The sequence below is a fragment of the Panicum hallii genome, chromosome 9, assembly GCF_002211085.1.
Source record: "Panicum hallii strain FIL2 chromosome 9, PHallii_v3.1, whole genome shotgun sequence".
Lineage (NCBI taxonomy): Eukaryota > Viridiplantae > Streptophyta > Magnoliopsida > Poales > Poaceae > Panicum > Panicum hallii.
Window position 1 is genome coordinate 6,275,358 of NC_038050.1, and position 21,163 is coordinate 6,296,520.

A 21,163-nucleotide genomic window follows, 5' to 3' on the forward strand; every position below is an offset into this window, starting at 1 on the left:
AACCGGACCCGCCTCGGCCCGTCGGCGGGTGTCTGTTCGTGCTGGTCCCCCCGCGCGCCACTAGCGCCCCGTCCAGGGCGACACGCCGACACCGCACCGTCGCGCGTGCACGGTGGTGTTCTGCTTCGGTAGCAGATCCTGGAGCTGTTATGTTCTGCCAGGTCATTTTCACGCAGGAAGGCTTTGAAACTATCAAGAACCCAATTCAGCAGTGAAAAAAAAACAATCATATGAAAAAAAGAGTATCACAACCTTAGTAAACTCGATCGAGTTTTCTCACATAGTAATTTGATTATAGCTAAAAAAAAGCATAAGTAGAGTGGAAACACTGAGAAGTCTGAATCAAGTTGCATATTTTTATGCAACGACCATGCTTAGTTGCTTACAATCTGGTTGAAACATGCACGCCCTGTATAACTGGACGCATGGAGTAGCACATGGCGTACTTAGAATGATGGAAGTACAATAACTGTGCTGTACTCCAGTCTCCTACCATGTACACCATTTCTTTCGGGCCTTCCAGCATCCAATTACCCATGAAGATATCCTCTAATTATAACTCGGTGTATAGTAGATAAAATGTTTGAGCACTATGAACAAGTAATATCTATTTTGTTACTTCGTTTATTCCTCTTCACTATGAACATTGTATTAGCGCCTCAACTTATCTATTTCCTCCATTAAAGCTATGCGAATATCTCCGGTCAGAACAGGCTGATAATCCCTCAACTGGCTTTAGCAGCAATTAGCGATGACTGAGGTGTGACATCGGCAACCAAGTTCCCATTGGCGACACGGTTGACAGGTTTTGCGTCATCTGACCAGAAGCTTGAGGTTTTGATGTCATCTTTCAGCATCAACTTGGTGTACTCCTCGTGGTTGTACGCCACATTGTTCCTCCCTCCGAAGTCTACCGGAAGGACCTCCGGATCAATGCACTTGTACAGGACCTTCATGCTCTCCTCATCCTTCAGGTACACGAAGTTCAGCTTCTCGATTGATCTCGGGTCAAGGAAATATTTGACAGCCTGAAAGGATCAAAGAATTTCAGACGCTAAAGTTAGAATATGGAAGTAAAAAAATATGACCATTTTTTCTGTATCAACTCTACAGATAGATTTTGAATCTTTGTGAATAAAATAAGACACAGATATTAAATTTACGAAAGGCAGGGTTGACAGCCTTTACCTTGTAAAAAGCTTCAAATACTTTTGGGGGATTAAACAGAAATGCAATGCCCAGCCTCTCAGGGTAATAATTTTGCAGGATGCTTGTAGATTCTCTGGCAGTCTTTATAGGCGTGGCATGGGCCATTGTCCATCCTGTGAAGTCTATCAGCCATACCATTTTCTCTTGACCTTCAGGAAGGCTCAGGATTGCGTTCTCCAAAACATATACAAGAAACCGGATTTGCCCGTCATGGGACGTTGTATTCTGAAATTTGAGAAAAGCATACAGTTGAATGTTGAGCTGATGATTTTTAGGAAAAAGGCAAAAAGGAGGAATGACTGTTCAAAAGAGGACGCCTTGCCTCCTTTGTAGGTCTCATAATTACAACGGTTCTTCCCTCTCTATCTCGAAAACTTGCCCTGTACATTTTGCCAGTTTCCGCTTCAACATCAACATCAGGCTAAAAGGCCGTTAGCATTTGTTTGATCATGGCTAGGATTCAGAAAAAAAAAGTAATTTGAGCACATTTACCCAGCGAATATCCTCGGGCCTATATGCTGCCCTCCACTTGAGGCTTTCTTCCAGCATTTTTTTCGACTTGGTAACATTCCAGTTCCGGGCTTCTAGATATCTTGTCAAACATGCTTCACTGCAGTACTTCTCGCCGCGGGCAGACAAAGGCCCAAGTGCAGATTTTAATTCGTCTATCTGCTCATAGGAGAGGATTACCAAGTACGTGAGAAATTGACAAGACGAGGGAGGGAGGGAGATCTTTGTAGAAACTAAAACCATTTGCTAAGCTTATACAGATGAAGGTCCAAGACCAGTTCTCTATATGATAAGATCATCCAACTATTTATGGATACTTAAATTATTAAAATGGAATGGTACTGTGGTGTTTCATTTGCAGCAAAAAAGTGTAAGTAGATGAACAAAGTGCTCATGTGCTGATGAAACACATACTCCTAGAGAGATTCAGTGTGGGCTTCTACGTATAAATTAATAGAACGCTTGGCCCCGTTTGGAACCTTAGAATTGAATTCCATTCTAATAATCATAATTTAGACATAGATCTATTAAGCTAATATGATTATATATGGAATATATTTGTATACTATTGTTGGCCATACGAGGGAGATACTTATGTGTTATATTTCTACTATAGAGGAGTGAGCCAAAAAGTGTGCTATAAGTTATGGAATTTGAAACATAGCTTGGTGGTGTATAGAATCAATTTCCATTTCCCATCCTATGAATTTAGGATAGGCTTATATCTAAACTTTGGAAAGTGGTGGGATGTCAAATTTTAAGCCAAATAGCCTAGTTTATTAAGTAGATTTCAATTCCTCCAAAATGAGAGGATCCAAACGGCCCCTTAGGGAAAACCTCAATGTCAACAAAAACTTGTGATGAGAAGACAATTATAACAATCACCTATTCACCTTTGCTTGTCTTTGCTCAGCATCACTGGAGTTGAAATGAGAGGCATGCTTTCTCCTGAACATGATTTCTTCCACTCTCAATTATGCTCAACCTTGATGATGCTATTGTTAAAAAATGATAAGGTTTAAGCAATAGAATAAAAACACATAAACCAAAGCGAGACACTGTGGAGTAATACTTGTTTTCAGAATATTTATTTATATAATGTTGGAGTCTGGATGAGTTCTATGCTTCCCTTATAAAAAGAAATGAAGAAAAAAAATGAAGAATAGACCATAACCAGGATTTGGCCCCCATTCTGAATTTGTAAATAGCCTAGACGTGTTCGAGTGTTTCTATCCTGGAAGAAACTATATGTGCTACTAACTATTGATCTTTTATTCTGTTGGCCAGAGCCTTGCAATGACAAGAAAGACAATAAGTGATTTAGTATTGGCATTCAATTGGAATATGGAAATAAGCAGGTGAAAGCAGCATGTACTTACTACATACTTTATGTCCCCTTGACTCCCATCTGAAATTTTTCTGCTGATAGTGATAGTAATGTGCATGCACAGCGAAAATGACAAATTTAATTATGATGATTAACTGGGATGACGCCATTGATTTTTTTCCCCGGTTCCTATAAGTGTATAACCTCCAGGTAAAGAGAAAAGGCTGTGTTCTCCTGGCCTATATCCATGAACTCGAATTGAAGAAGAATATTAGATCTAACAAATCACCATGCTAGATTCAAACAAGAACATCCATCGAACAGGTATCAAGATCTCCTAATTCTCAACCAGCATAGCTTTCCCCTCAAACATGATCCTGTCCATACAACTTGCGGCATAAATTTCTATAAACAAAGAATGAAAGAACAGAGAAGCAGGATTGTAGCAGAACAGGGACTTTAGCTGTGGATGATGGGTTATCAGAACACAAGCCGGCAACGAATCCACCGAACCTTCCAGCAATCCATGCAGACGGCAAGAACGCGAACGGAAACAAAAAGCAAAAAAAGAAAAGATCAAGAAAGGCTCCGTACCAGGAATAGGATACGCCAGGCGCCCGGCAGGAAGAAGCTGCGAATCACCGCAATGGCGGCAAGACGGATCGACCTGACCAGGCCCGTCGCCGGCTCGCCGCCGTGTAGAAGAGGAGGAGAAAGGGAAGCGCTAGAGTTGGACTGGAATTTTCCTCCCTCTCCACCAGGCTCGCTGGTCCTCACCTCCTGTCCTTTGGGGGCGCAGCAATCAACGCACACCGGCCTCCGCCGTCCGGAATGGAATCGCACGCGCTTGGCACCTTGCCGGGAGAGAAGGGATTGGTCAACCGTCTGTGGCTGGCTTCTAGATTTGTTCTACGTATTTGTGATAGAAGAAAAGTACGTTCCACATTCGTGAAAATAGTTGCATATCTTTTATTTGTGGGTGCTAGGGATGATGCACACATACATAGTACACGATACACCATCCCACATTCCCACGCACATCGGCACGTGCACCACATTCGCACACACGTATAGGAGTCCCGTCCATTACGATTTACGCATGCATAGATAAATAGCTGAAAGCATTCTTGTGTACAGAGTTCATGGGCACTAGATTTTTAAACTACAGTGGATTGAAGTTACCCCTCATGTTTCCAACACTACATGAAGAATTGAAGAGCCAGCCCTAGAAAAAGAGTGGCACGTTGACAAAAAAAAAAAAATCAGAGATGCAAAGTGTCTATTGTATACGCTTGTGCTATTTTCTTAGCTACTTCATTTGATCCATTGTTCTCATATCGCTCACATTGTTCTCGTCTGTGCTGATGTCAGCATTGCATTAGCATCAGTGGAGGTCCAGGAGAAAGGGAGTCGCGCGCAGAGCCGCCGCACCGCAAGCGCGCAGGCGCAGTCGCCGTACGCGCTATGGCCGATCGGCGGTCGCCGCACGGCGAGGCCGCGCCAAGTCGCCACTCGCGACTTCGCCAGGGACGTGGCGTTCATGCGACAGCTCGCACGCAGGAAACGCCGAAACGGGACGTCATTTGGAGGCCCAGATGACTTCATCAGCCCAGTCGTATACTGTGTGTACATGTACGTGGCCCCTTGGCTTTTGGGGACCAGGGCGGTTCAGGTTGAAGGCCGATTTTGGCGTAAACTGGAACGTTCGGCGGCCTTCCGGCGCCCTATCATTTCAACAATTAAATATAAATATTAGATTTAGCAGCTAAATTTACAAAGGTTAATAAAAAAAATCAATGAAGGTAACAATCGTTTGTTTTATCTATTTCAGACGACAGATGCATGTCACATAAAAAATTATCACAAAATCATAGTATATACTAATAAAAACATCGCCAGTGATACTTGTTCTATCCATTAGGAGTCTTGTTCGGCATCTTAATCATCAAACACCCGATGAAAAAACTATCTATCATCAAATACTCATTGCCAAATACATGGTGAGTATATGCCTAGACAAGACGTACCAGGTGGCTGAGTCCCTTGAGGTTCATGACGCCGGCATGGTGGGAGCAGCAGGGTACCGTCGACCATCTGGTTGATATTGCTACTGGCCACCTCCGCCACCACCCACCACGGTCTCGATGGCGCCCTCGAGAAGTAGAGCAAGGGGACTATGGGTGGTGCTAGCTCGAGCGGCTACGGGTGGCACGACAACTTCTTTCTCAGTGTGGCATCCTTCGTTGCCAACGGCGGATCTGAGCAGCGGTAGAAATTCGAGTGATGGGAAAGAGTGCAGAGAGAGAGTAGCCGGGCGAGAGAGGAACCGAGAAGGCGAGGGATGAGAAAAGATAAGGTGAGGGCCTACCACATGCCACCTGACGTGCGGGCCAGCAGTTGCAACCCCGCTCTTTCCCGGGGACTTCTATTCTCAGCGCGCGTGATCGGCTACTATGCTATCGCAGAGCATGTGTCTGAAAGAATCTAGAGGTCGATTAAAGGGGAGTGAATAGTCGAAAGTAAAAATTTACGAACACTTAAAACAATTCTGTCAGTAACTTTTGGAGTCTCCGGATATTTGTCCAGAATCTCCACAACTTTCGGAGATTTCGAAGAAATGTCTAGATACTTCGGAGAAATGTGCTGAAATCAAACTCGACCAAACAAACCTTAACCAAAAGTAGATCGAAGGACTTTTCAAAACTCAACCAAAAGTAGATCGAAGGACTTTTCAAAATTTATGGGCTTGTTTCTACCCTTTGCTCCAACCGCCTACAAGCAAAACCTTCGTAACAAGTAGATCAAGAGAAAACTCTAGAATTCTAGCAAGCAACAAGAATTTTAACAAATTATAAAGTAAACGCACAAGGATAGAAGGACTTGTTTCCCAAAATTCAGCTCCCCAAGAGGAACCTACGTCTCCGTTGAGGCACCCAAGAAGACCACTTTCTTCTTGAGCTATGAAGCTTTTTCTTAGCTACCCATAGCTAAAATCACTTACTAGAATATCGGGGTGGTTACAAACATACCGGGACACACCATAGGCTTAGATGCTCAACGGGCGATGCCTAGCCGGCTAGGATCTTGAAGCTCTAAGAGTAACAAATATGAAATCCATCGACTTGACAAAGAACGAAGTGCTCAAGAGATGGAAAATCAGCTCACTAGCACTCTCACTTGCTCTTCCTTCAATTTCCCCTCAATTCTTTGGAAGTCAAAGGAGTGAGTTAGGAGAGCTCTTGAATGCTCAGAAATGAGGCATGTGAGTTTTTTGACGGGGAGAGAGAGTTAATGTGGAGGGGGTGAGGGGTATTTATACCCCTGCTTCCAAAACTAGACGTTAGCATGTTATTGGCAGGTTAAGTTCCGAAGACTCTGAAGAATTCTTCGAAGATTCCAGACAACACTTCGGAGACTCGGAGATGTACGAGACTCCTCACGTGTCTGGACTCCGGACACATTCCGCAGAACACCCCATGTCCGGAGACTCTAGAAAACTTTCGGAAACTCCGGATATTTTTGCAGAAAACACTCCAAAGATATTCTAAGTGTTATGTGAATGCAAAGGTGTCTCTTATAGGTTTGTTAGATCATCTTGAGCACCTTATTCTACGCAAAGCAAATACATTTCATGTCCCTCTTGATACCTCTTGATAATACGATATTCCTATACTCAATTTCAAAATATAAACAAATTAGATCCTTATGATTCTTCGCTTTACAATTTTCATTTCCTTTTTGGTAGTCATCTCTTTTCAATTATTCATTTATCACCTGTTGTACCTGCTCATCGTGCATATAGATAGCATTAGTCACATATATCACTAAGCGGGCCTACATGTTCTTTGAGTGTCCACCACTGCTCCATGCGAAGATCATGTATTGCAGAAAGAGTTAGGATTCTAAAACATGAATATTGTTTGAAAATAAATAAAAATGCTGAACAGAAAAATATTCCGAATATACTCCATAAAAAATAGAAGCGGGTCCGAAAATAAGAAAATTTTCCAGAATAAGATATAATATTTAAAAAAGAAATTATTTTAGAGTAAATAAAAATATTTAAAAAATATTATTTAAATATAGGCAAGTGTGGTCTAGTTTTGAAGATCTCAATATAAGAAACACAATGGTGTAATTGAAATTTAATGTGAATAACTGGTTTGTGAAATAGAGTTTTTTTTTGTTTGGATGAGCATTGCACGGAAATTGAGATGAGGTAAGGCGCAGCAAATCCATTGCGACATGTCCCTCACGCTCTCTCCCCTCACGCGCTGATCGACGGCTCTCTTCCCTCACGTGCTGATCGACACGCGTTGATTTCCGGCCGTGAAGCGCGGAGAGGAGACCAAACAAGTGTCATTTAATCATTTCAATTCCAATAAGATAAGAGCTTGGTCTAGACTACAAATAAATTTTTTTAAAAAATAAAAAATTATCCAAGTGCTGTTTAAATTTGTTCAGATTTGATGTAATTGTCTGGGCCTCAACATCAATATAATTTCATTTACTGGGATGGCAAAGAAGAGGCCTTATGATATCAATATTTCATTTACTGGGATGGCAAATAAGACTAAAATTCGACCAAATTTGCCGAAATATTATACCCTTCATTCCTTTGGGTTGGGGGTCTGACTGACACCCAATTACCAATGATGAAATTCTCTTGAAGTACAACGTCTGGACTCTGGATGTACCGTTTGATTACATGAACAGGTCTGAGTATGAACAAGTAATACATTATTTGTTATTCATTCATTTCTGTTTGACTGTCAATAACTCAACACCCCACTACCTGTCTATTTTCCTTCCTTGAAAGCTATACGAAATAACTCTTATCTTAGGAGGGCTTGATACTCCATAACTGGCTTAAGTAGTAATTAGTGACGGCAGAGGGGTGACCTCAGGAACCAAGGGCCCACTGATGACATCGTTAGCATGGTCAGTTTTTGCATCTTCTGCCCAAATGTTAGCAGTTTTGATGTCATCTTTTGTCATCAACTCAGAGTACTCCTCATGGTTGTAAACCACATCGTTCTTGCCCCCAAACTCAACAGGAAGGACTTTTGGGTCAATGTACTTGTGCATGACCTTCATGCTCTCCTCATCCTTCAGGTACACGAACTTCACCTTCTCGATCGATCTTGGGTCAAGGAAATACTTGATAACCTGAAAGAATTCGCGACATTTAGGTTGCAAAAGAAAACGGCACCATTTTTATCTATTGCAACTCCGTATTTTTGTTTTGAATCTTTGTAAATATTTTTTGAGTGAACTTGGAAAATATTTTGTCAAACGAACAATATTAGTGAATATAGACATACATAACATTGGGGGAAGATTAAGAGCCTTTACCTTCCAAAACGCTTCGAATACTTTCGGGGGATTAAATAGAAGTGCAACGGCCAGCCTCTCAGGGTAATGATTTTGCAGGATATTTGCAGTTTCTCGGGCAGTCTTTATAGGAACAGCATTTGCCATTGTCCATCCTGTGAAGTCTATCAGCCAGACCATTTTCTCTTGACCTTCAGGCAGGTTCAGGACAGCATTCTCTAAAGTATATACAAGGAACCGTATCTGCCCTTCATGAACCGATGTATTCTAAAATTCAAAAACAATAAACAGATAAAATATGACCTTGGCCTAGAGACAGCAAGTGTTTTCCAAAGAAAAAAACAGAGAATATCAAGGGTATAATAGTTTTAAAAAAGGACTTCTATCTTGCCTGCTTTGCCGGTGCCATAACAATAACAGTTCGCCGCTCTCTATCTTGAAAACTTGCCCTGTACATTTTACCTGTTTCCGCTTCAACAGAAACTTCAGGCTAAAATGCAGTAAAAATGATGTCAAATCACCTGGTCAAGAATCAGAAAACAAAATAACTTGGGCAATACACGCAAATAGCCAAGGACAATGAGAAAGAACAGATTTACCCAGCGAATATCTTCCGGCCTGTAAGCTGCCCTCCACTTGAGACTTTCTTCCAACATTTTTCTAGCCTTGGCAACATTCCAGTTGCGGGCTTCTAGATATCTTGCCAAGCATGCTACAGTGCAGTACTTCTCACCGCGGGCAGACAAAGGCCCAAGTGCATCTTTCAGTTCATTGATCTGCTCGTTCGTGGTGGTTGTGTGAGAAATTGACGAGGAAACACTATGCTGCTGTTTGAAGCCATGTATTTTGTATTTCTAATAGTTCCACAATCTTACGTTTAGAAATTACCTTTGCTTTTCGCTGATCTGCATCAGTAGAATCGAAATGAGAGGTGTGCCTTCTCCTAAACATGGTTTCTTTCACTACCAGCGCCGCTCAACCCTTAAATGGATGGCACATGTAGTGAATTTTTTGTATACAAATGACTAACAGCAGACCAAATTCATTCCCAAAGGCATAATACAAAAGTACAAAACAGTAATTATGCCAATTGCAAAGCAATACACTTGAATGAAATTTACTTGTTCCAATGCAAACATCAGAAATAACATAATATAGTTGCATATTACTGGTTCGTATGCAGAGTACTACTGTTTCAGAATATTTACACAGAGGCGTTTCTGCATACCAAAATAAATACACACACGTGTTCAATTGTTTCTAGTAACTACCAAAACAGCAAGGACATCTCCCCCTTTAGCTGATCCACAATTATGTATTTGTTCTGTTATTATGTACCTAGGCCACAACCTTTACATGCCTTGATGAGGTAACCAGCAATACCAGACCAAACCATGTAAAAGACAAGTAATTCACTGGACTTGGCAATTGGCATCCATTAGTAGTATGGAAATGAGCAGGTACAAGCAGCACCTTCTTATTCCTGGAGTTATGGTATGTCCCCTTCACTATCAGCTTGCAAGCTTCTGTTTGCTACATTGACAGCGAAAGCGTGAAAACAATAATCTATTACGTAACACTATGTTCGTAAAAGGACGACCTCAATTAAGCAGCTGATTCTATTGAATGTCCGGATCGTTACTTGGGAGTTAAGGAGAAAGGCTCATCTACCTAACATCTGCCTGCGCATCAGAAACAATAGATCTAACAAGACGAAAAAAATGGTATGATGCAACCAAGAACTGAAGAACATGAGTTCCACAGGTAGGCGCCATCAAGATCTCTGCGTCTCTATAGTCTATAGCTGTTCGGCGAACCTGCACAGTGCCATCTTTTTCCTCAAAAGATGATCCTTTATCCTCTCTTTTTTCTTAACGAACTGGTCACGTTCATCATTAAGAGGCTTCATTAAGAGGGAGAAAGATGATCCTTTCCTCATACCACTAATTAAGAGGTAGAAAAGGGCTTTGGACGGACGATCACAGGGAAATAAACAAGAGACCAGGCTTTGGACCTACGATTTGCCATGCCACAGGACAAAAAAGAAGACTCCATACCAGAGCAACAACAAGAACAAGAACAGAGCAGCGGATCGAGGAAGGCTCCATACTAGGATACGCAAGAAGGCAGGAGCCCCCGGGAGCTGCGATTCGTAGCGCACAGGCGGCAAGACTAGCCTGGCCAGGGCCGCCGGCGAAGAAGAAGAAGAAAAGGCGAAGGGAGGGAGCTGGCGCTATGAGTTGGACTGGAATTTTCTTTCCTCCCTCTCCAGTCTCCACCACGCTCGCCGGTCCTCTCCTCTCCTCCTGTCCTCCCGAGCCCCGAGGGCGCAGGAATCAACGGGCCCGCGCCGAGACCGAGGGAGGGAGGGAGGGGGACTTCTAGAAGTTCGCCGATCAGAGCAGTGCGCTTTCGTGGAGGCCCGGAGGAGGCGAGAGGAGTTATTTCTTTCTTGAAAAGTAGGAGACGAGAGGGTGCGACGTCGATGTAGCGAGACTGACGGCTGGGATTTGGGCTTTGGCATATTAGCATGTTGATCACATGCCTCAGCGCGTGGAACGCGAGCGAGTAAGGGCGCGCGTGCCAAGGGGCCATACCAGGGTGTATATTTATTATGCTTAGATGCATCTCTAATTTTTTTATTCAAATATTTGTACTATTTTTTAAAATAAAATTTTATTTAAAAAATATAAATATTTAAACTAAAAAAAAGCTAGAGGTGCATTTAAGGATTACTCATTTGCACCAATAGACCATACGTTACGGCCTCGTATACGGATCCGGTGTGCAGACGCCGGCGTAGCCGCATGAATTTTCTGATTTCTTATTAGCAATACATCGCCATCGCCATCGTTGTAGTAGCGCTACTGCGCAGCGAGCAAAAGGAGGAGCCGACTACGAGCCAACGGTCTCCCACATGTCGTCGCCTCAACAGTGCTTGCACGGTTGCACCGCCGGTAATGATAGAATCGATCGAATATCTATGAAAATGGATCCGGATACCCGTCTTTCTATTTTCTTTCTGTTTTCATCCTCTAAAATAGAAGCGAATCGGGTACCTATCGAAACGAATTCGGATATCTCGAATATTTATTTTCTTATTCCATCTCTAACCACCGGCTTCCGTCGCTTTGGATCCGGACAGCGAGCGATTGCATTTTTTCTTTTCGTTTTGAGAGCAAATATATCACCGTGGCTGCACGGTGGAAGATCTCCTGGGGGAGTGGAAGGTAGCCAAGGTGAAGAGAGAATATATAAGGTTGCAAATTGATTGGCTGCGAAAGCTAGACGGAATATTCAGCGATGTGGGTTTAAGGTTTCTGCGTGTGTTAGTGACCCCATCAATGCACTGCTTGTAACTAGGAACAAACAGAAAATGGCGGGCCGGCGGCGGCGTTTGCTGGCCCGCTGCGTGCGGCGAGGACGACGTCATCGCTCAGAGTCGCGTACTTTTTTTTTGATTTTTATGCTTAGAGTCACGTACATGGTCGAAGCCGGGAGATGATGAGAATCCAAACCGAATGCACATTTCTCTTACCGTCTCAACGGCCCAACCTGCGGCACATCTCTCGTGACCGGCGATTCTGGGGGCCCAATCCCACACGTATGTGTGTACCTCGCTCCCCCAACCTAGAAAAAGAAGCCCAGCCCATCCACCCCAAACCACACCTCCGCGCCCACCCACACCAACCACGAAGCCTGAGCCGCGCCATGTCGCCTGCCGGGCGATCCGGCCGCCCGGACGCGCCTCTCCACCTCGTCTTCGTGCCATTCCTCGCGCGCAGCCACTTCGCGCCCCTCGCAGCCAAGGCCGCCGACGCGTGCGGGCAGCGCGTCGGCGCTACCGCAACCACGGCCGCCATCGTCACCACGCCGCACTTCGCGGCCCTCGCGCCGCCGTGCGTGCCGGTGCACGTGGCGGGATTCCGCTGCCCGGGCGGGCACGAGGACTTCTCCCAGCTCCCGGACGACGAGGCCTCCTCCGCGCCGGCCTTCTTCTCGGCCGCGGAGGCCGCGCTGGCGCCGGCGCTGGCGGCCGTCCTCCGCGCCCAAGACGGCCCCGTGGCGGTCGTCTCCGACGCCGTGCTCTACTGGGTCCCGCGCGTCGCGCGCGAGTGCGGCGCCCCGCACGTCACTTTCCACACCATCGGCGCCTTCGCCGCGTCCGCCATGGTCGCGGTCCACCTCCACCGGCCCGAGGCCTTCCTGGACCCGTTCGTCGTCCCCGGTGGGTTCCCGCGGCACGTGAAGCTGCGCAGGGCGCAGATCAACGAGGAGGCTCTGGCGCACCTCCCTCTCTTCCGCGCCGCCGAGGCCCAGAGCTACGCCGTCGCATTTAACAGCTTCGCGGCGCTCGAGGCCAACTTCGCCGCCTACTACCAGAGCCAGCTCGCCGGGCGTCCCAAGAAGGTGTTCCTCGTCGGCCCCGCGCTCGCTGCCGCCGCCTCTCCCCGCGCCGTCACCGGCGGCGCGGAGCGGGACCCCATCCTGCAGTGGCTAGACGGCCGCCCGGCGGGGTCGGTGGTGTACGTGTGCTTCGGGAGCACGTGCGCGCTGGGCGAGAGCCAGCTCCGCGAGCTGGCCACCGGGCTGCGCGCGTCCGGCCGCACGTTCCTCTGGGTGATCCCGGCGGCCCGCGGGGAGGGCGGCGCGGCTCGGGAGGAGCGCGCGTCCAGCCACGGCATGGTGGTTGCCGGGCGGTGGGCGCCGCAGGCGGAGATCCTGGCGCACCGCGCGGTGGGCGGGTTCGTGACCCACTGCGGCTGGAACTCGGTGCTGGAGGCCGTGCGCGCCGGCGTGCCACTCGCGACGTGGCCGCTCCGCGCCGAGCAGTTCGTGAACGAGGCGTTCCTCGTGGAGGTGCTCCGCGTGGGCGTGCGGGTGCGGGAGGTGGCGCGCGAGGAGGCGGGCCTGGAGGCCCTGGTGCCGGCCGGCGCGGTGACGCGCGCTGTGGGGAGGCTCATGGGCGACGGCCAGGGCGAGGCAGAGGCGGTGGCGGGGAGGAGGGCCAGAGCCAGGGAGCTCGGATCCGCGGCGCGGGCAGCGGTAGCGGAGGGCGGCTCGTCTTGCGGTGACTGGGCACGGCTGGTAGAAGAGCTCAAGGCGTTACACGGTCGCGACAGCGATCCGCAGGTGTGACTAGTGTACTGATGTTTGTCACGTACAGATGACAGTGGCAAATTCTTTGCTGCCTTGCTTGTAAGCATAAAGAACCCCAGGAAACAAAAAGAAGCGAAATAAACAGCATGCTCTGTACTATCTCACGGTTTCGTGATCACAAGCCATAGGTATTGATGGCTAAATATGCAGCCCAGACACGGCACGAACACGGCCAGGCATGATACGATTGGGCACAACACGATTAGGCACGATTGGGCATGATACGATTAGGCATGGATTAGGCACATGATTACGTGATGATAAAAAAGATCATATTGTCATGGCAGAAAATTGCACATTCGGTGAATAGGTCACTACTATATCTGGTTTAATATATAAAGAAGGGGGTCAGAACTATTTGCACAGTGTACACGTAGGGATAGAAGTGGTAGCACCATCACACCAATGTGAAGTTTTGATCAGTTTGTTAGTTCATTTATACCACATTTCCTTTGCTTTAAATCCGGATTTGTTCAAATAAAGATTGTATCAAACCAATGGTCCAGAGAAAACAAAACTTGTATCCTATCCGGAGATGCAAGCTTTTATTATAGGAAAAAGTTCAAATTACACCTCTCAAGTATCGTCAAAGTCCAGATAACTTCATAAACTATTTCTTGATTCGATTTACCTCTAAACTATATCATTTGATCCAATTTATCTCCTAATACAACTTGTGTGTTACCGTAAAATGTAAATTTTTTACATTTCCTAGGCATCAAACACGGAGCTTATGATTACTGATTCGATCAGCTAGTTGGGACCTGGGAATTCCTCCCGGCCTCGGTCGTGTGTGTTGACTGTTGACCAAGACTAATCTTTCCGTTTCTGTGGGTCTTGGCGTGTGGAAGAAGTGAAGAAGTCCGGCGTGCATGTGTCGACGCCGACTCGCCGCGTAAATCGGTCTCGATATCATCCAAGGGAATCATATACAATCCCTTCGTATATATAGTATACAGTGTATGTTTTACTCGACGTTTGAGGTTTTTAAAGCTTGATCGTTTTGTTTTCCTGTGTCGACAAACATGTGATGCTATCATTATCACGGATCGATATTTGGTGTATACTGAAACTATAGTGGAGTTAGCGGCATTAGTGGTAATACTTGAAATATTGTTGCGGGCCTGTCTATAGCCGGGCTATTTGCAACAATGATTTTACAACTTTTACAACTAAATAGAACTTTTTAAATGTTTTCAAAACGACAATTTCCATATACTGATACGGTGTTTCAGGACAAATCTATTTGGAATTTGCAGCATCATTTTGGAAGTACAAATCGATGGCGATGTGTTTGCCCAACGAGGCATCCGAAGGGACCACGATCGGTATGCAAAACCCAATTTGGCATCCAAAGTTTGCGTTTGGTCCTAGATCCAATGGTATACGTACGAACGATGTAAAATGAAGTTAAATAGAGTATTGTTGGTCGAGTACTGCATTCAGATTACAAAATAAAACATCAGGAAAAGTGCAAATGCAGCCAAGAAAATCATTATACTTAGAACTCTCATGTTTTTCCCCTTCGTGTTATTTGACTGGACGCAGGCTGCAAAATGCACATACTACTTGATTTAAAATCTAGAACAATTCCCAGGCGTTTGTCTTGAATGAATAGCAATTCCCAGCTGAAATTTCAGGTCAATCGATCCAAACCCACCACACACGGCGTATCTAGGCACGCGAACGATGCGGTCAAATGATCACGGATTTGACTGAAATTTAGGGCTTCTCCCGAGATGCCTAACCAGGAAATGGCAGTGATCATTGCTTCTCGTCCGTACCAAGATCTTCTCGAAGATTCAGAACTTAGAAGCTCTCCTCGATGACGGGCTAGAAGTTTGAACCCAGAAAAATTCGCAAATTGCTGGCCCAAACTGTCAAAATCCACGGACGCGGCGGTCTCGCCCTTGGGCGAGTCACACGTGTAGTTAAGGTGTCACACAATTATATTTTTTTAAATCGTATATCTAAATTAAAATCCGACTGCACTATTACGTTCCTTACAATAAAATTTTCAAAATAAAAACGCACTTGGATAACTCTTTTATGGAACATATTTTCTGAATGCGGAATAATTTTTGTAAAGTTAAAATAATTATTCTAACAATAAAATATTCTAACTTGCGCGATGGTTTAATTTCGAGTCACATATAACTTCTAATATTTACATTTCCGCTTAGTCCTCGCCCCTCACGCATCGAACCGTACGTCTCTCTCACTACCCAGCGGGGGCCGCTCCTCGTCAAGGGCGACACGTAACCGAGCGGACCGCGTGTGAGAGCACGACGCCTTCCTCCAAGTCAACCACCAGCGCAGAGCAACGCGATCCGCCGGGCCGGACGGGAGAACTCCTCGTCAAACTTTTCCTCCGAATATTCATTCCCCTGTTGCTAGTTTCTGCGACCCTTTTGGAAGTCGCGTCGCTATAGGCCACCACCACGCTTGCAGAGGATTTATCCTCCCGACGATCACAGAGAGAGAGAGAGAGAGAGAGAGAGAGAGAGAGAGAGATTTTGCATGGTTTGTGGCGCCAAGAAGCTCGTTAAATATGGACATCCTGGATCACTCGGACGATGAGGAGGAGCAGGGCCGGTACGCCACCAGCAGCGGCAGGAGGTCAGGCTCCAGGTTCGGCGCGCGGCGGCTGAAGCGGAGGCCCGGCGGCAGCCACCAGCACTCGCTGCTCATGGACTGCGTTAGCGGCAGCGGCGGCGACGGGGACGGCGCGTCGGAGGAGACCGTGCCGCTGCCGGACTACGAGCGGCTCTCACAGTCCGCGCGTCTCCCCGACGACCCTCCTGGTGACGATGCCAAGAACCCGCCGCCGGCTCCGATGGCGCCGGAGCAGCAGAAGGCGCCGGCAGCGGCAAAGCAGGTGGCAGCGTCCCCGCCTCCGCCTCCTCCGCTGCCGCCGGCAACGCAGCAGCAGCAGAAGCCGGCGGCGTGGAGGCTGATCGAGTACGTGCGGTCCAGGCACAAATCGGGGGGCGCCGGGGCCGCCAGCGGGTGCGGCGCCGCGTCGGACGGCGACTCGAAGAGCTCCGAGGATGGCGATGACGGCAGCGAGGACGGGAAGAAGGACAAGGCTAAGAAGAAGAAGCGGTCGTCGTGGCTGCCGGACCCCGACCGCCGGTGGCCGGTGCAGGGCTTCTACTAGCGCAAGCTCGCGTACGCCGAGGTCCTCCTCTTCGCGGTCTTCCCATCGGTAAAAGTTAAATCGTTAAAAGTCATGACGCGTCTCTGACTCGTGTATTGGTCCAGTTTTTCTCTTCATTTTCCCTCGTCTCGTTGTGAGTTTGCAATGCCAATGCATGGAGAAAAATTAACAAACTTGGCATGCTTTCCGCCTGTATGACAGCAATGTAATAATCTTCTAGAAATGCAAGGCAATATCTTTTCTGCACAGCCTCCTAATTACGTCCTCGATGTATCTTAATTCTCAAGTCCCGAATGGGTTCAGAAAACTTGTGTCCATCTCCTTCACAGCAGTTTTTACGACCAATTATTTCACAGCAAATTTCAGAGCCAGTCGCAGTGCTGTAGAAATGCTGCGCCGAAAAACACAGCACATTGGGTGAAATTCACACAATCAGTATTAAGTTAAAAACACGGGGCGACAGTAAAAAAGGAGCATGCACAATCGAGTGCGAAAACAGCAAACACTATATACAAAAACAGAGACGCAAGCACTATACTAAATCCAGAGGATTTAGGTTGAGGCCTACAGCTAGCTACAGGGGAGACTGCACAGGCAAGGAGGCAAACGCGCATTGATTGGATGATGCAGACATCCGCTCATGTCTCAGTCGTCGCCGCCCAGAGGAGCCCGGCCAGCGCGCCGGAACCACGTCTTGAATGCGGCCACCAGATGAGGGCAGTCGTCGACGTTACGGGTCGAGAACCCGAGGCACTGCCGCAGCAGCTCCTGGGCCTCTGGGACGGGCAGAGTGGAGATGATCTGAAGAAACACCTCCTCCAGCTCTTGGCAGTTCGTTGATTTGTGGCAGTGCATTGGTTGGACTATGTTCCGGCAGACGTTTAGGACAGGGAGCCAGCAACTGACGAGCTTCATCCTCACCTGATGAATAGAAAGACCGTAGAAGAGCATCAGATACACAGAGAAGCGCAACTTCATATCTAAAATGCATGAAGTAGATATCTATAAGCTATTATAGAGGCTTGTGACATTCAGATAAATTCGTAAGAATTGAGGTTGTGGGCTCAGTTTGACAAAGAATACGACATCAAAGTACTAGTACGTTGCTCACAGGAAACACTAGACAGCAAATACATAAACTGCAAATGCACAGATGTAATGGAACTGGAGAAATCTGTACCAAGAATTGAGCATAAACAGTACACATGCAGCTAACCATGAGACTTGTACCATCTGAAACGTGCATCCTAGTTTCCTTTTAGAGGCAAACCAGATACTGTGAAGAAAAGATTGATTGCAAGGAAAAGATATGGATATCAGTGCATGTGCGTGACAATAACACAAGAAACAGATGTGCCACCAATGAATAGACTTATATCCATCAAGAAAATAATCGATGGCCACGAGGCTACTGGGGCGCGGTTGTATTGTAGACACTACATGCCAAATAAATCAAGAACCAGTTAAACATCATGACCTGTCATCTCTAGCATATACTAGTAACCGAAAAGATAGGACTTGGTATTCATAAAAACTTTCTTCACGAAAACCAGTTACAAACGCTGCAATCCAATGAGTGTTTTGGGAAGAAACCTGCAGATTAGCCTCTTCAGCAAAACTAAATACTATAACCTGCAGCTACATACCACTTCGTTTACTGGCAGTAATGATGTAGATATTTAGTCATGTAATGAAAAGATGGAGAGTGCACAATTCTGGGGCATGCCTATTGTGGGCAAAAACCATAAACTTGCTTAAGATTAGAAAAACGCATCCTTGGATCTCATTAATTTGGGAGCTTCAGGCAAAGCTTCATTTTTATGATGACAAGATACTGGTTCTATCATTTAAGAGATTCACAATGGTTTAGCCTTGTTGACAGATCTGAAAGCAGACCTGAGTGTTTCTGTTTGCTAGGCTGGCCTAGCAAAAATATTCAACTGGATCTGCCACTCACCTAAAGGAAGAAACCACTGATTGCTGGCCCACAATCTGGCCAAATATTTTAGGCCCACTCTATTCAACCTAGCTTAAAGCTTTATATACAAGGCCTTTTTCCCCATTGAACTCCTTAAAGCAAAACAATAAATTATTAAAGCATTCATTAATAGTGACCCTCTTATCTGTGAAATCAGATCTAGGCCTAACTTAAAGCTTTTCCTTTTTCTTTTCTTTTCCCTCTTCTCTTTTTTGCAGGTAGCTTAAAGCTTTTAGTCTGAATTCAACCCGGATTCATTTATTAGTATTCCTACCATCTCCTAGAAAGATTCCTTCCTTTCAGCTCTTTACCATCCCTAACTCCAATAATATTATTTACATACCTATAAACCCAATCTTTATTGGAACCGCTCCTGTATATAATCGCGCAGATAGATATTGAAGTTCCCAAATCAACATCAAAAAACTAATATACATGTGTATTACAAAAAAAGGCAGTGCAATCCCCACCATTTCACATTGGCTAATTTAGCACTACACATCAAAACATAGATCACTCTGAAGTCTGAACAACTTCATCGGCTCAACCTGTTACTCACTTCATGCAAAATAATCCCGTTCACAATCTATTAATCCAACTAACCTATGAATAACACTTAACATATTGAAACACAAGCTAATCAATTTATTCAGAAAAGGTGTCTTTGCTCAGTTATGTGTTACGTACTTACACCAGCAAACACCTCTGCAAGATTAGATTTAAAGGTCAAGACTAGGAATCCTAAGACAATTGAACACACTGGGCGCTACTTTGTATTCACAATATATAACCTATTTTCCTTGTGATGAGACGTGGACAAAATTGTTATGCAAGTCATGTCTGGTTTTCCAGGCTTGACTATAAACAATTGAACACACTGGAACACTACTATGTATCAACAGAGAAAAGATGCTAAGACCATGAAGTCCTTGACTTCTAATACGGAACATTCAATTAAAATATCTAATTAGCTGCAGAAAGTTAAATCATTCTACCAGAGCATGGTATTATGTTGATATGCAATCAATTATCAACCGCTTTGTAAGAGAAGAAAATCACATGGAGATAGCCATCTTCTTACCAAATTGTCACTTTAAATACTGTGATTTACCTTCATAAGATATGATATGTATAAAAAGTTGGCATAAAGCAAGATTATCAGTTAGCAGACTAACCTGCCGAGGTACCAGAGTCTCCCCAGTGATGACTGAATTGGCAAGCCTGAGTGTGCATCTTGTCACAAGCATCGGCAGCCCAGGTGTCATGTTCCTCCACATGTCTGCGTCACTCAGCAACTTCTGCAAATCAGTAGCTAGGGCAGCCTGATCACTCCACAGCGTCACCGCATTATCCGCCACCCTCAGATCGACCATCCTCTCAATGAGCCAATACAGATGCTTCACATTCAACGCTGCAGACTGCAGGTTCAGCCTTTGTATGGCCTCGCGTTCGTCACTGTCCACCGCGACCCTGAAGTCCGGGCTCGCGTACTTGCCCATGAGCTCCTTGACTGTATCCAGGCGCGACTGAAATGCCTCGTCGAGCACCTTGCGGACGCAGTCCCGCGACGGGTAGTCCTTCAGGAGCATCGCGACGAACGCCTTGGTGGCAGCGTGGACGGGGTGGCCGTGGATCGCCGAGTGGATCAGGCCGTGCAGCATGGCCTCGGAGGGCGACCTGGCGGCCTCCCCTTCAGCGGAAGAGGGACCAGGGGCGACGGGGGAAGGGGAGACCCTGGCGAGCAGGTCGGCTGCCTCATCGGCGGGAAGGAGCGGCTTGAGGTCAATGACGCGGGCCTCCTCCTCCTCAGACCAGGGCACCGCCTCAAGGAAGCGGATGCACGCCTCGACACAAGCGTCGAAGAGGAGCTGGAGCGCGACGGGGAGGAGGTCGAGGGCATCGCCGGGGGAGCGGATGGCGCCCGCGAAGTCGAGCGTGTGGAGGAGGCGGAGCACCTCGACGTGGGCGTGGAATGGGCGGGGTAAGGAGGGGGCCGCCGCCACGGCGAGGGAGAGACGGCCACCCGCGGCGGCGAAGGTGGACGGGGACCAGCGGTCGGAGAGGAGGGCGGCGAAGTAGCGGGAGCGAAGGAGGGAAGCCGACGAGACGTGCAGGTCGAGGAATGTTCCGGGAGCCATACCGAGGTGGCAGTCGGTCTCGGGCTTGGCGTCGGCGTCGTCGGGGGAAGACGGGTCGAGGTGGAGGCGGAGGAGGAGGTCGGCGTTGGGGAAGGAGAGCGAGTCGGGGGAGGAGGCGGAAGCAGAGGAGGGAGGTGGAGAGGACGGCGGCGAGCAGAAGGCGGCGAGGCGGGAGCTGCTCGCCGAGCGCTGGCGCTTGCGGAGGGACATCGCCGGCGGCGATCGGTGCCGGGATTTGGGGACTTTTTGCGTTTTCGGGAATGGCAAAAGGGAGGGCGGTGGAGTGTGTCGGTTGCGCGCTTTTAAAAGAGGGAGATGGGGACATGGGGCCAGGGGGGATGGATTAA

At 46.9% G+C, this 21,163-nt stretch overlaps 5 protein-coding genes across 11 annotated transcripts; 2 read left to right on the top strand and 3 right to left on the bottom strand.

Moving 5' to 3' along the window:
• Positions 1 to 550: 550 nt before the first annotated feature.
• Positions 551 to 3,946, bottom strand: LOC112876258 (phosphatidylinositol transfer protein 3-like). Of its 6 annotated transcripts, none has more exons than XM_025940327.1 (6): positions 3,641 to 3,946; positions 2,613 to 2,667; positions 1,702 to 1,878; positions 1,532 to 1,630; positions 1,189 to 1,434; positions 551 to 1,028 (listed from the first exon to the last, which is right to left on the bottom strand). In XM_025940327.1, the coding sequence occupies exons 3-6, from the start codon at positions 1,756 to 1,758 to the stop codon at positions 726 to 728; spliced, it is 705 nt and encodes a 234-aa protein (XP_025796112.1). In that variant the 5' UTR covers positions 1,759 to 1,878; positions 2,613 to 2,667; positions 3,641 to 3,946; the 3' UTR covers positions 551 to 725. The 6 variants fall into 6 exon arrangements, with proteins under 6 accessions (XP_025796112.1, XP_025796110.1, XP_025796108.1 ...); XM_025940325.1 differs by having other exon boundaries at positions 2,613 to 2,704; XM_025940323.1 differs by having other exon boundaries at positions 2,613 to 2,714.
• A 3,689-nt stretch (positions 3,947 to 7,635) lies between these two features.
• LOC112878232 (phosphatidylinositol transfer protein PDR16-like) lies at positions 7,636 to 10,801 on the bottom strand. 2 transcript variants are annotated; one of them, XM_025942672.1, is made up of 7 exons: positions 10,491 to 10,801; positions 9,854 to 9,913; positions 9,269 to 9,361; positions 8,980 to 9,156; positions 8,772 to 8,870; positions 8,402 to 8,647; positions 7,636 to 8,215 (listed from the first exon to the last, which is right to left on the bottom strand). In XM_025942672.1, exons 3-7 carry the CDS (start codon positions 9,329 to 9,331, stop codon positions 7,916 to 7,918), a joined length of 885 nt encoding a protein of 294 aa, XP_025798457.1. In that variant the 5' UTR covers positions 9,332 to 9,361; positions 9,854 to 9,913; positions 10,491 to 10,801; the 3' UTR covers positions 7,636 to 7,915. The 2 variants fall into 2 exon arrangements, with proteins under 2 accessions (XP_025798457.1, XP_025798456.1); XM_025942671.1 differs by lacking the exon at positions 9,854 to 9,913 and having other exon boundaries at positions 10,491 to 10,800.
• Positions 10,802 to 12,091: 1,290 nt separating this feature from the next.
• On the top strand, positions 12,092 to 13,591 carry LOC112877446 (UDP-glycosyltransferase 73C4-like). The gene has a single exon (XM_025941757.1). The coding sequence runs from the start codon at positions 12,092 to 12,094 to the stop codon at positions 13,517 to 13,519; it is 1,428 nt and encodes a 475-aa protein (XP_025797542.1). The 3' UTR covers positions 13,520 to 13,591.
• A 2,241-nt stretch (positions 13,592 to 15,832) lies between these two features.
• On the top strand, positions 15,833 to 16,948 carry LOC112875106 (forkhead box protein G1-like). The gene has a single exon (XM_025938818.1). The coding sequence runs from the start codon at positions 16,092 to 16,094 to the stop codon at positions 16,698 to 16,700; it is 609 nt and encodes a 202-aa protein (XP_025794603.1). The 5' UTR covers positions 15,833 to 16,091; the 3' UTR covers positions 16,701 to 16,948.
• Positions 16,949 to 17,081: 133 nt separating this feature from the next.
• Positions 17,082 to 21,080, bottom strand: LOC112875105 (BTB/POZ domain-containing protein At1g63850-like). Its single transcript, XM_025938817.1, has 2 exons — positions 19,854 to 21,080; positions 17,082 to 17,621 (listed from the first exon to the last, which is right to left on the bottom strand). The coding sequence occupies exons 1-2, from the start codon at positions 21,024 to 21,026 to the stop codon at positions 17,346 to 17,348; spliced, it is 1,449 nt and encodes a 482-aa protein (XP_025794602.1). The 5' UTR covers positions 21,027 to 21,080; the 3' UTR covers positions 17,082 to 17,345.
• Positions 21,081 to 21,163: the final 83 nt, after the last annotated feature.

Excerpts from the sequence above, each read along its gene's own strand:
- LOC112876258 (XM_025940325.1), bottom strand. The coding sequence starts at position 2,675 with ATGTTCAGGAGAAAGCATGCCTCTCATTTCAACTCCAGTGATGCTGAG. Across the intron at positions 1,879-2,612 it reads CTGAGCAAAGACAAGCAAAG|ATAGACGAATTAAAATCTGC; the intron begins GTGAATAGGTGA and ends TCCTATGAGCAG. Across the intron at positions 1,029-1,188 it reads TATTTGAAGCTTTTTACAAG|GCTGTCAAATATTTCCTTGA; the intron begins GTAAAGGCTGTC and ends TGATCCTTTCAG.
- LOC112878232 (XM_025942672.1), bottom strand. The coding sequence starts at position 9,331 with ATGTTTAGGAGAAGGCACACCTCTCATTTCGATTCTACTGATGCAGAT. Across the intron at positions 8,871-8,979 it reads GGCCGGAAGATATTCGCTGG|CCTGAAGTTTCTGTTGAAGC; the intron begins GTAAATCTGTTC and ends ACTGCATTTTAG. Across the intron at positions 8,216-8,401 it reads TATTCGAAGCGTTTTGGAAG|GTTATCAAGTATTTCCTTGA; the intron begins GTAAAGGCTCTT and ends GAATTCTTTCAG.
- LOC112877446 (XM_025941757.1), top strand. The coding sequence starts at position 12,092 with ATGTCGCCTGCCGGGCGATCCGGCCGCCCGGACGCGCCTCTCCACCTC.
- LOC112875106 (XM_025938818.1), top strand. The coding sequence starts at position 16,092 with ATGGACATCCTGGATCACTCGGACGATGAGGAGGAGCAGGGCCGGTAC.
- LOC112875105 (XM_025938817.1), bottom strand. The coding sequence starts at position 21,026 with ATGTCCCTCCGCAAGCGCCAGCGCTCGGCGAGCAGCTCCCGCCTCGCC. Across the intron at positions 17,622-19,853 it reads AGACTCTGGTACCTCGGCAG|GTGAGGATGAAGCTCGTCAG; the intron begins GTTAGTCTGCTA and ends TCTATTCATCAG.